A 14,233-nucleotide genomic window follows, 5' to 3' on the forward strand; every position below is an offset into this window, starting at 1 on the left:
TCCCATAGGGCTTCGTTGGACACTGTGTTAACAAGCTTCAATGCCATACAACACTCCTACCGTGGCCTCCTACTGCTTTTAAATGCTAGCAAAACTAAATGCATGCTCTTGAACCGATTGCTGCCCTCACCCGTCCGCCCGACTAGCATCACTACTCTGAATGGTTCTAACTTAGAATATGTAGATAACTACCTAGGTGTCAGGCTGGACTGTAAACTTTCCTTCCAGACTCACATTAAGCATCTCCAATTAAAAATTAAATCTAGAATTGGCTTCCTATTTCGCAAAACAAAGCCTTCTTCACTCATGCTGTCAAACATACCCTCGTAAAACTGACTATCCTACCGATCCTTGACTTCGGCGATGTCATTTACAAAATAGCCTCCAACACTATACTCAGCAAACTGGATGTAGTTTATCTTAATGCCATCCGTTTTGTCACCAAAGCCCCATATACTTCCTCCCACTGCGACCTGCATGCTCTCGTTGGCTGGCCCTCTCTATATATTCGACGCCAAACTCACTGGCGCCAGGTCATCTATAAGTCTTTGCTAGTTAAAGTCCCACCTTTTCTCAGGTCACTGGTCACCATAGCAACATCCATCCGTAGCACACGCTCCAGCAGGTATATTTCACTGGTCAACCCCCAAAGCCAACACTTCCTTTGGCCGCCTTTATTTCCAAGTTCTCTGCTGCCAATGACTGGAACAAATTGCAAAAATCACTGAAGCTGGAGACTTATATCTCCCTCTCTAACTTTAAGCATCAGCTGTTAGAGCAGCTTACCAATCAATGTACCTGTACACGGACAATCTGTAAATAGCACAGCCAACTACCTCATTCCCATATTTTTATTTATCTTATTGCTCTTTTGCTCCCCAGTATCTCTACTTGCACATCATCATCTGCACATCTATTTTTTCGCACTGCTTTGCTTTGTCTTGGCCAAGATGCAGTTGTAAATGTGAACTTGTTCTCAACTGGCCTACCTGGTTAAATAAAGGTTAAATAAAATAAATACAATTAAGAGGTGAACGATGGTGAATGGGTGAAGACAAAGAAGTGCTCTCCGGTACATGTACCAAAACATTCAATGGCCATTTTCTCAAAAGCGGGGTTACAAGTTTATCAACTTTCAAAGCAGAATATACAATTTTATAGCTTGGAGTCTACTTTTATCCAATGTAAAAAACACAATTTCAAATTTTGTTACATAAGACCGAATCGAGCCGGCCGGTCACATGTTTTGTAAATTATATAAAGACAGGTTTTATGATCACACCGGTAATAGATCCGTAGTTGTATTACCTGTGAAGCACAGCCGAGTGAGCATACATTTTTAAATAATTTGATTCTTATTTTTATTTTACTGGGCTGGTGGTGCCTGAATCTGACGGTCAATCTGAACGGAGGAAGAGAGCAGCAGGCTGAGGGTCTGCCTCTCAACATACCTCCGCTCGCCCTTTCCTCCACTGACACTGACCAAGAAGGGACAATGTCTTCCAGCTGATGGCGAAACTCCAGTCGCACCGTATTATGTCTGCCGCACGCACAAATTAATGTTGTTACTCCTATGGACAGAGAAAGTGAAATATTCCTCCATATTAAAAAAGAACCAAGCCTCTAATAATTACAGCACAAGCCTATAAACACTTTCCTACTCATTCATTATTGCTGCCATGCTTAATGTAGCACTGGGGGTGGAAATAGAAAGAATGCACATTTTATGGCTGTGTTGAATAAAAAGTGTTGACAGTAAAAACTTAAACATGAACTCACTCATAAAAACAGCATATCTTTGCTGTGTTCGTTGACAGTCTCTCTCTATTCATGGTTTTAAATGTTTTTAAATCTCACATCAACATTGCTGTAACACTCTTTTATGCCTGCTACATTACTGCAGAAACGGTCATCTGAGCCATCCAATTAGCCATCGGTAGGCCTATAGTGCACTTGATTTGCTATCTGGGCCCACCGGGAAGGCAGAGTCTTTACCTTCAGACACATGAAATTGTTCAAAGTGGCAATAGTTTGTCTACCTGGCTCTACCTGGCTTCAGCTACTAGGGCAGCTGAATTGGTTACACCTACTGCCAACAGTCAGAGACTAATAAAACAAAATAGGGACACAAGGCTTTATCGTTGGGTTTTATACAGAATTGTTTGGCGATCGACTAGGAATGACTTGGAGATCGACCAGTCGAACGCGATCGATCGGTTGGTGACCACTACTCTAGAAAGTTGAGTGAAGTTCAATCTCATGCATCTCTTTATGGACTGATATTTCTGCATGGCAGTCCCGGGGAGCTGCACTGCATTCTTGGTTTAGATGGAACATTGCTGCTGACCACAATCACACAATTACTGTTAGTAAATACAACAACTGACCACAACAACAAAACTTCTGACCACAACCACAGAACCGCTGACCACATCTAGTAACCACAACCACACAACTAATGAACACAACCATACAACTTCTGACCACAACCATTGAACAAAACTACTAACCACATCTACTGACCACTACACAAATACTGACCACTCCTACATATTGCACAACTACATAACTACACCACTACTGACCACAACCACACCTCCACACAACTACTGACCACAACTACTGTCCACAACCACACAATTACTGACCACACTACTGACCACAACCACACAACATCTGAACTCAACCACACAACTACTGACCACAACCACAAAACATATTACCATACAACTACTGACCACTCAACTACCGACCACAACGACTGACCACAACCACACAACTTCTGACCACAACAATACAACTGCTGACCACATCTAGTGACCACAACCACACAACTGCTGACCACACCACTATTGGTCATACATTTTATCAACATAACTACTGGCCATTGCAACTACTGATCACAACTACTGAACCACAACTACTGAACCACAACCACTGAACAAAACGACTCACCACCACTACTGTACATAACCACACAACTACTGAACCGCACAACTACGGACCACAACCACACAACTACTAACCACAAGTACTGACTACTGATCTAACCTTCTGACCTAACCTACTGACCACAACCACACAACTATTGACCACAACTAATGAACCACACACCTACTTACCAAAACTACCGTCCACACTGACAACAACTACTGACCACAACTACTGACCACACAACTACTGACCATAATAACACAACTACTGACCACACATCTAATTACCATACATACTGACCACTACCACCTGACCACAACTACTGACCACAACTACTAACCACAATTACTGACCACAACCACACAACTACTGACCCCAACCACAGAACAGTTGACCCCAACCACACAACTACTGACCACAAATACTGAAATCATTATACTGACCACAAAGCAACTGACAACAACTACTATCCACAACTACTGATCACAAACCACACAACTACTGAACTGAACCACTGAACAACACTACTGACCACAACTATTGATCACAACCACACAACGACTGACCAAAGTTTAGAGGTTCAACAAGTGGCTATCTAATGACAGCTAGCAGGTCTCTGTGTCATCATTAAGCAGCCCAAATGGAGCTGTTGCTATGGATATCAACAGACTCAGAGGGCAAAAAATGGAGACGAGGGTGAAGTGTGACCACAATTACTGACCAAACCACACAACTACGAACCACAACAAATGACAACAATGACTGATCACCACAACATAACTACTGACCACACAACTACTGACCATAAATCTTGACCACAACCAATACAAAAAATGTCTGACATTTGTATAAATAACTCACCAACAGTAACCCTTGAACTCTTGAACAATAAAACAACTAATAGCTACAACTATTGGCCATAACTACTGACCACAACCACACAATTACTGACCATACAACTACTGATCATAACCACACAACTTCTGACCTCAACCAGACAACTGCTGACCACATCTAGTGACCACAACAACACATCTAATGAATCAAATCAAAATCAAATCAAATGTATTTATATAGCCCTTCGTACATCAGCTGATATCTCAAAGTGCTGTACAGAAACCCAGCCTAAAACCCCAAACAGCAAACAATGCAGGTGTAGAAGCACGGTGGCTAGGAAAAACTCCCTAGAAAGTCCAAAACCTAGGAAGAAACCTAGAGAGGAACCAGGCTATGTGGGGTGGCCAGTCCTCTTCTGGCTGTGCCGGGTGGAGATTATAACAGAACATGGCCAAGATGTTCAAATGTTCATAAATGACCAGCATGGTCGAATAATAACAAGGTAGAACAGTTGAAACTGTTGAACACAAACATATAACTACTGAACCCACATCTAATCACGATAACTACTGACAACCACGACTACTGAACACCACCACCTAGCGACAACCACAGAACCACAATTACAGACCACACATCTACTGACCACAACTACTAACCACAACTACTGATTACAACCACACAACTAATGAACACACCTAATGACTACACAATTACTGCCCACACAACTACTGGCCACACATCTTATTAATATAATTACTGGCCACAACCGCACAACTACTGACCACTCAACTACCAACCAACCACAAAAACTGACCACAAGCACACCATTTCTGACCACAACCACACAACTACTGGCCACAAATCGTATCACCATAACTACTGACCTTCACAACTACTGAACACAACCACCTGACCACAATTACTGACCACAGCTACTGACCATAAGTACTGACCATAACCACACGACTACTGACCACAACTACTGACAGCAAGACTACTGACAAATACTGACCACAACTACTAACCACAACTACTGTCCACAACCATTGAACAAAACTACTCACCACAACTACTAAACATAACCACACAACTACTGACCACATCTTCTGACCCAACAACTGACAACAACCACCCAACTACAAGTACTGTGTGAATAAGCATGACTTTGAAATCATCCATACAATGGATTTATTTAGTTCTAACTTCATTAGTATTCTCACTTGTGGCCAAACAATCAGAGATGATTGCCAAACAATACTTTATGGTCCAATACAGTGTCCATATGAGGACAGCCTCAGATTGAATCAAGTCCTGCTGAGACTGAGGATGTTGTAATATGGACACGTAGCACTAGGCAGCCACATATTACATGGCATAAACCCCGTCCCAAGGCAAGTAGAATAACCTATATATTATTTTCAAGTTAATTTGAATTTAATTTCGTTCACATGCCAGATGTCAATAGACTGAGCCATGCGTTTTGCGTGATTAAATGAGGCACTGTGCTTTTAACGGTCTTTCCAGCATTATACGGCTAGTGTCGCTGCAAATAGAAAATCCTAGGAAATGTTCTGTAGTTAATACAAGGAGTCTCCAATCAATCAATGTCTGGTTGTGCTCATGTATTTTGGTAGGGGGTTGGGGGGGGGTCGCCTAGCAAATGGGAGGCGTAGCTTTGCGAATCTGGATCGCATAATGTAGATTATTTGGCAAGGACAACTATTTGTAGATCAGTGACTCTACACCTCACTTTGCACAAGCTGATCCTCTCCAACTGACTCAATATCTGGTCATCGGAACTTGTAAAAATGGGGCAGTTAAAGTGGAGTCGAGGAATCCAACCATGGAAGTACAAAAACAATAACTGGAAATCCAAGATCTGAATAGCGCTTGGGAAAAAAGTGCTTCAATACACTGCTGGGGCACTTGTTACAGATGACAAAAATATATTCTGCAAAACCTGCAACAAAACCTGCGACATAAGAAAATGTGCTAACAATGTCATGTTTTGTCATTAATTATCATGTCTTGTCCCTGTGCTTCCCCTTCTATTCGTTTCCCTCTGCTGGTCTTATTAGGTTCTTTCCCTCTTTCTATCCCTCTCTCTCCCCCTCCCTCTCTCACTCTCTCGCTCTCTCTTCTCTCTATCGTTCCGTTCCTGCTCCCAGCTGTTCCTATTCCCCTAATCATCATTTAGTCTTCCCACACCTGTTCCCGATCCTTTTCCCTGATTAGAGTCCCTATTTCTCTCCTTGTTTTCCGTACCTGCCCTGTCGGATCCTCATCTATAATTCACCGTGCTGTGTCTATGTTTTGCCCTGTCGTGTCGTGTTTCCCTCAGATGCTGCGTGGTGAGCAGGTGTCTGAGTCTGCTAGGTTCAAGTGCCTTCCCGAGGCAACCTGCAGTTCTCGATCAAGTCTCCTGTCTGTTCTCGTCTTTACGAGTAGTATTATGCTTTTTGTTTTGTAAGGTTTCTTACTGGATTAAAAACTCTGTTTTCGCCAAGTCGCTTTTGGGTCCTCATTCACCTGCATAACAAACAAGCTAATTGACCATCTGAAATCAAGAAATAAAAAAAGCTTGTCAAAAAACAGCATCTCCATAACAACAGACGAATCCACTGATAATAGAGAAGACTCCTTCATATTTTGTTTGCCTTGCAAACGAGAGCTGGGTGAAGAAGTAAAAGTTGACTGACTGATACAGTGTATTGACAAGTGTCGGAAAGTGCTAAAACATATTAACAAAACGTTGAGGTTGATTTAAAAAGCAAGCTGGTTGTGTGTCAGACAATGCAAGCTAAATGGTCAAAGTATATAATGATTCTGAAGGACTTGTTGCTGCAAGCTTGTTGAAACCGGCAAGAAAAATATTCAACCATCCCGAACCATTCCGAGTAGGCTAGAGGCACTATTATGCACGTTTTGTGGCGGCAGAGAAGCATCTCTCCAAATGTGAGCTTGACTGAATTCTGGAAAACTTGAACATCTCCACAGAAATAACTATCAACATTTTGAAAATATATACAGTAAGTAGCAAGTCACAAACCAAAGAGGTTAACAAATACAAAATGCAACATTCAAGTAAAAATCACAGTCAGTAAATATGTAGTTGTAGTTTCACAAACATACTCTATGTCATCATCCAAAGCAAAAGAGTCATCATCAACTAAAACAAATGATGATGAGCAAATAAATGCAAGATAGATTTCTGGTTTACACAGCATATTTTGCAAAGATCTTTCTTACATTGCAAACACAACAGTGGTCAAAAATGTTTTTGTGAATATGACATTTGTGACTTCACATATTACATTGGTGAACTGCATCTTACATTTGTGACATGCATTGCATTTGTGAGTTGACTCACATTTGTGAGTTGCTCCACATATTTGCGAGTGTCCTCCCTCCTGTTGGATGTTGAGCCCCAAAGCAGATGGCAAATCACTTTGGTTCAGTAGTACTTAGGGTTGCATTTATATTTTACTCCATTGTTTTTGATAGTGGCACATCTTTGATATTATCCCACACTGGTTGAATCAGCGTTGTTTCTACGTCTTTTCAATTAAATTACGATGAACCAACGTGGAATAGATGTTGAATTGACATCTGTGCTCAGTGGGACGCTGCCTTCAGAAAGTATTTATACCCCATGACATTGCAACATTTTGAATTAAAAATTGACTTAAATGTAGATTTGTCACTGGCCTACACACAATTCCACATAATGTCAAAGTGGAATTATGTTTTCTGAAATTTTTACAAATTAATTAAAAATGAAAAGCTGAAATGTCTTGATTCAATAAGTGTTCAACTCCTTGTCATGGCAAACCTAAATAAGTTCAGGAGTAAACATTTGTTTAAGAAGTCACAAAACAAGTTGCATGGACTCACTCTGTGTGCAACAATAGTGTTTAAGATGATTTTTGAATGACAACCTTCTCTGTACCCCACACATACAATTATCTGTATGGTCCCTCAATCGAGCAGTACATTTCAAGCACTTTCCAAAAGGCACTGGGAGACAAATTCACCTTTCAGCAGGGCAATAACCACAAGGTCAAATATATACTGGATTTGCTTACCAAGACAACATTGAATGTTCTTTAGTGGTCTAGTTACAGTTGAAAATCTATGGCAAGACATGAAAATGGTTGTCTAGCAATGATAAACAACCAACTTGACAGAGCTTGAATATTTCTTTAAGGAATAATGTGCAAATACTGTACAACCCAGGTGGGCAAAGCTCTTAGAGACTTACACAGAAAGATTCACAGCTGTAATCACTGCTAAAGGTGATTATTTGTATTTAACTAGGCAAGTCAGTGAAGAACATATTCTATTTACAATGGCAGCCTACACCAGGCAACACTGAGCCAATTGTGCACCGCCCTATGGGACTCCCAATCACAGCCAGATGTGATGCAGCCTAGATTTGAACCAAGTACTGCCTCTTGCACTGAGAAGCAGTGTCTTAGACCACTGCACCACTCTGGATTCCATTCTAACACATATTGACTCAGGGGTGTGAATACTTAAAAATGTGATATTTCTGTATTTCATTTTCAATAAATTTGCAAACACTTCTAAAAACATGTTTTCACTTTGTTATTATGGGTATTGTATGTAGATATGGGAGAAAAATAAAACTTTTTAATAATTTTGAATTCAGCCTGAAAACAACAAAATGAGGAATAAGTCAAGGAGTATGAATACTTTCTGAAGGCAGTTAATGCACATCTTACAGTGTGGCTTTAAAATGCTTCTTATCTGTGTCACGAGACCGACCATTACTATTGTGTGTGTTACTATCGAGGATTTATAATTTTTGTTGGTGGCTCACTCTGATGGTACTCTACATGCATATCGAGTGTGTCTCTACAGAGAGCCACAATACCTACAACTACTATTGTGTGTGTTACTAACTCCATTTCATGGTACTCTACATGAATATACAGAATGTGGCTTTAACATCATATGTTTTGCCTGTGTCTCCACAGAGAGCCGTGAGACTTACCAGAGACAGGTGATGTCCATCTGCAGCATCGCCTCAGGAATCAGTTTTCTCGGAGTGGCGTGCATGGCTCTCTATTGCCGCAACAAGTGAGTGATTGTCACACCAGGTAGCTAAGGATGCCACCAAACAACAGAGGGACAATTGTATCATCATTGGACCTAAACTGTAAGATACAAAAGCATGAACCAGCCTTTTATTTGATTTATTTAACCTTTTAAATAACCTACTTAACTAGGCAAGTCAGTTAAGAACAAATTCTTATTTACAATGACGGCCTACACCGGCCAAACCAGAAGGACGCTGGGCCAATTGTGCGCCGCCCTATGGGACTTCCAATCACAACTGGTTGTGATACAGCCTGGACTTGAACCAGGGTGTCTGAAGTGACGCCTCAAGCACTGAGATCCAGTGCCTTTGTCTGGGGAGCAGCGTTCTGCATTAGCATAGGAAGGTAGAGGTGCAGCCCCGGGACCTTATTTGTACATTTTGCGTACGCACAAAAACTGGTTGATCCAGTTCACGCAAAAGTGGAGATTTAAAAAAAACTGAACTTGAATTGAGAATGTGCTTATCCTCGTCCTTTAGACCAGAGTTTCCCAAACCTGGTCCTAGAGTACCCTCAACAGTGCACAGTTGTGTTGTAGACCTCGACAAACACACCTCATTCAACTCATTGAGGGATTGATGATTAGTTGAATCAGTTGTGCTTGTTCAGTTACAAGAAAAATGTGTATTCGAGGATCAGGGTTGAGAACACTGCTTTAGACCATGCATATATACAATTTCTTGTGGTTTAAGTATTTGCATTGCAAGAAGGCATAAGTGGCTTATGCAAATGGGGAATAAATTATGACACTTATTCATAACAACAAAAAACAAGTAGCTAAATATAAAAACAATCTATTTGAATTTTTTTAATCTTTGCATCTATTTCCTATTATTTATTTAATTTCCCTTTTCTGACTGTGAAGATGTCATTCTCATACTCATAACTGCCTACAACAGGTTAGGATAGGACACCATTTGTCCGATCTCTCATTTAATCACACTGCACCAAATACCCTAGTACACCTCTGAAGGCTCTACCCAACTTCCATGCCAGTCAGAAGAACTTAGGTGTTTTATCTATGAACACTCAAAAGCTGGTTTCTCCACCAACCAGTGGGTGTTAACAACACTTGAGATATTTTTTTTACCTTTATTTAACTAGGCAAGTCAGTTAAGAACAAGTTCTTATTTTCAATGACAGCCTAGGAACAGTGGGTTAACTGCTTTGTTCAGGGGCAGAACAGATTTTTACCTTGTCAGCTCAGGGATTTGATGCAACCTTAATGTTACTAGTCCAACGCTCTAACAACGAGGCTACCTGCCACCCCGGGCAACACATATAGAGATAACACATATGGAATCATGTAGTAATCAAAAAAGTGTTAGACAACTAAAATATATATTTTGTATTTGAGATTCTTCAAAGTTGCCACCCTTTGCCTTGACGACAGCTTTGCACACTCTTGGCATTCTCTCAACCAGCTTCATGACTTAGTCACCTGGAATGCATTTTAATTAACATTTGTTCCTTGTTAAAACGTAATTTGTTAAATTTCTTTCCTTCTTAACCTCTCTGGGATATGTGGGATGGTTACGTCCCATCTCGCCAACAGCCAGTGAAAGTGCAGGGCGCCAAATTCAAAACAACAAAAACCTCATAATTAAAATTCCTCAAGCATACAAGTATTTAACACAATTTTAGAGATCAAATTCTCATTAATCCAGCCACAGTGTCTGACTTCAAAAAGCCTTTACAGCGAAAGCACCACAAACTATTATATTAGGTCACCACCAAGTCACAGAAAAACACAGCTATTTTTCCAGCCAAAGAGAGGATTCACAAAAAGCAGAAATATAGATAAAATGAATCACTAACCTTTGATGATCTTCATCAGATGACACTCATAGGACTTCATGTTACACAATACATGTATGTTTTGTTCGCTAAAATGCATATTTATATCAAAATCTAATTTTACATTGGCGCGTTACGTTCAGTAGTTCTAAAACATGTGGTGATTGTGCAGATAGCCACATCAATTTACAGAAATAGTCATCATAGATGTTGATGAAAATACAAGTGTCATGATGGAATTTTAGATACACTTCTCCTTAATGCAACCGCTGTGTCAGATTTCAAAAAAGCTTTAAGGAAAAAGCAAAACATGCAATAATCTGAGTACGGCGCTCAGAGACCAAACAAGCCATAAAGATATCCGCCATATTGTGCAGTCAACAGAAGACAGAAATAACATTATAAATATTCACTTACTTACTTATCATCAGATTGCACTCCCAGGAATCCCAGTTCAACAATAAATGTTTGTTTTGTTCGATAAGGTCCATCATTTATGTCCAAATTCCTCCTTGTTGTTAGCCCGTTGAGCCCAGTATCCAACTTCATGACGCACAAGCAGACGAAAAGTCCAAAAGTTCCGTTACAGTCCATAAAAACATGTCAAACAAAGTATAGAATCAATCTTTAAGATGTTTTAACATAAATCTTTAATAATGTTCCAACCGGAGAATTCCTTTGTCTGTAGAATTTCGATGGAACAGAGCTCGCTCTCACGTGAACGAGTGTCACGAGCTCAAGGGATTCTGGCAGACCTCGGACTCATTCCCCTCTCATTTGCCCCCACTTCACAGTAGAAGCATCGAACAAGGTTCTAACGACTGTTGACATCTAGTGGAAGCCTTAGGAAGTGCAACATGACCAATATCCCACTGTATCCTCAATAGGGTATGAGTTGAAAAACGACCAACCTCAGATTTCCCACTTCCTGGTTGGATTTTTTCTCAGGTTTTTGCCTGCCATATGAGTTCTGTTATACTCACAGACATAATTCAAAAAGTTTTAGAAACTTTAGAGTGTTTTCTATCCAAATATACAAATAATATGCATATATTAGCAAGTAGCAGGCAGTTTACTCTGGGCACCTTATTCATCCAGTCATCCAAGCTACTCAATACTGCCCCTAGCCATAAGAAGTTCAAATGTGATATTAAACCTAACCATAACATTAACCACACTGCTAAACTTACACCTAACCCTAACTTTCATTTTATTTATATATACGATATAGCCAATTTTGACTTTGTGGTTGTGGTAACTAGTGGAAACTGTTGTGCGTGTTGTGCGTATCACACTCGTTATCTGCCCTCTCATTGGCTAGAATGGTGCCACCTCATCTTGCCTCCTCCTGACTGTCTTACATTTTTGAAGACATTTATTATAATTGTTAGAGTGGCCCCCAGAGTATCTGGTCAATATAATGTCTCGTCTGTGAACTAGTGTGTCACTCCCAATGACTCAATATGGTAGCTCCAGCAGAGACGAAAGAGGACGTGAGACATTTCATTGGCTCCTTTTTTTCTGGTTCATTTAAAAGTAGACCCAGCTTCTATCACATCGGTATTTACTGGAACTGTGACTATTTTTAGTGGGGCTTTCAAAGCAAAAGTCCCCATTGTACATCTTTGACGTACTTCTTGTTGTGGAGCTTGGCAAAGCAAAAGCCCTGACTTAAATCTTCAACATACTTCTGACTTTTATTATTATTAAGCACGCTACTCCTCTTACAGCATTTAAGCTAGAAACGCAGATCAAACTTTAAAATGTGTAGATTGGCCAGGACAACTGTGTAACTTTTTGATACATTTTATACTTTTAAAGTTATTCTAAATCATTCTAAATCTGCCCATTGTGACATCACTTCCAACATTCCATTCACTGTAACTGCAACAATGCAACTTTTTACACAAATCATCTACTTTGACCACTTTGTTAACAACTTATACAAAAATTTAGCGCATATGAAATCTTCCTCTACTTTTCAAATCTAACCTTGGAACGAAATGTATTATTCTGATAAAAAAGTTACAACTGTTTTAGTAACCACATTAACAACACTCTCTAACTTTTTATAAAAAGCAGACATTTTTACCACTTCCCCAACAAGTTAGACAAACAGTGAGAGGGTATGACATCATCATCTACTTCTCTGCTATTCAATTCTGTTTGCGGAATTAACTGCTACGTATATAACGATACAGCTTTTTCAGTAACTGCAATAACACATTAACACATTTCCCACAAACTATTTCCAAACGACTGCCAAACTCCCCCAACAAGTCAGACAAAAACTTGGAGCGTATGAAATCTTACTCTACTTTCAAAACTGAAAGAATTAGGAATAGCGTCAACCAAACAATAGATAGAGCTGTTTAAGTAACTCATCAGGTGCTGTCTTTTGCATTAAGTCATGTCAGAAGCTAGAAGATTCATTGCTGACCACAGTTAGTGACCACAAACATACAACTACTGACCACATAACTATTGGCCACAACTATTGACCACAGCTACTGACCACAAGTACACAACTGCTAACCACAACCACACAACTGCTGACCACAGCTAGTAACCACAACCACTAAACTACAGACCAATACAATTACTGAACCATTAAATTACTGACCACAGCCACACAACTCCTGACAACAACACATTTACTGACCACCACCCATTTTAATTATAACTACTCAAATGTGCATATATAAGCATATAATCCCCAGAACAATAATTGTTCCTCTTGAACTGTTCAAGCTAGAGACACTATGTCACGGGCGTTGTAAGAAGCGGACTAAGGTGCAGCGTGGTGAGCGTACATTTTTGTTTTTATTTGTTAAATGTCGCCAACAAAACAAAGAAACAACAGTGACGCTTAACTTAGGCTATGATGCCTCTAACAAAGTCAACTACCCACACTGAAGGAGGGATAAACAGCTTCCAATCAGAGACAATGATAGACAGCTGTCCCTGATTGAGAACCATACCCGGCCAAAACATAGAAATAAAGAAACATAGAATGCCCACCCAAATCACACCCTGACCTAACCAAAATAGAGACATAAAAAGGCTCTATCAGGTCAGGACGTGACAGTATCCCCCCGCCCTCCCAAAGGTGCGGACTCTGGCCGCAAAACCTGAACCTATAGGGGAGGGTCCGGGTGGGCATCCATCTGCGGTGGCAGGTCTGGTGCTGGATGTAGACCCCACTCCACCTCTGGCTCACCCCACTTTGGTAGCGCCTCTGGTGTGGGGACCCTCACTGCCGACCCCAGAATGGGGACCCTCGTTGCGGGCCCCGGACTAGTGCGTCTGTTGTTTGGACACTCGCCGCCGACCCTGTCAGCTGTCCCTGATTGAGAACCATACCCAACCAAAACATAGAAATAAAGAAACATAGAAAACAAAACATAGAATACCCACCCAAATCACACCCTGACCAAACCAAAATAGAGACATAAAAAGGCTCTCTCCGGTCAGGGCGTGACACACCAAACCAACTTTCTCAGGTTCAGGCTATCCTATCAACCAACCAATCAATCAAT

General features: G+C 40.5%; 1 protein-coding gene across 1 annotated transcript in view; it reads left to right on the forward strand.

The window, feature by feature from the left end:
• nrg3b (neuregulin 3b) overlaps positions 1-14,233 on the forward strand; it is a 452,682-nt gene that overhangs the window by 381,838 nt on the left and 56,611 nt on the right. The window contains exon 5 of the mRNA XM_046369406.1: positions 8,775-8,877. Coding sequence (XP_046225362.1) covers positions 8,775-8,877 — 103 coding nt within the window. The remainder of the gene's footprint in view (positions 1-8,774; positions 8,878-14,233) is intronic.

This window comes from Oncorhynchus gorbuscha, linkage group LG11 (genome assembly GCF_021184085.1).
Source record: "Oncorhynchus gorbuscha isolate QuinsamMale2020 ecotype Even-year linkage group LG11, OgorEven_v1.0, whole genome shotgun sequence".
NCBI classification, from domain to species: Eukaryota; Metazoa; Chordata; class Actinopteri; order Salmoniformes; family Salmonidae; genus Oncorhynchus; species Oncorhynchus gorbuscha.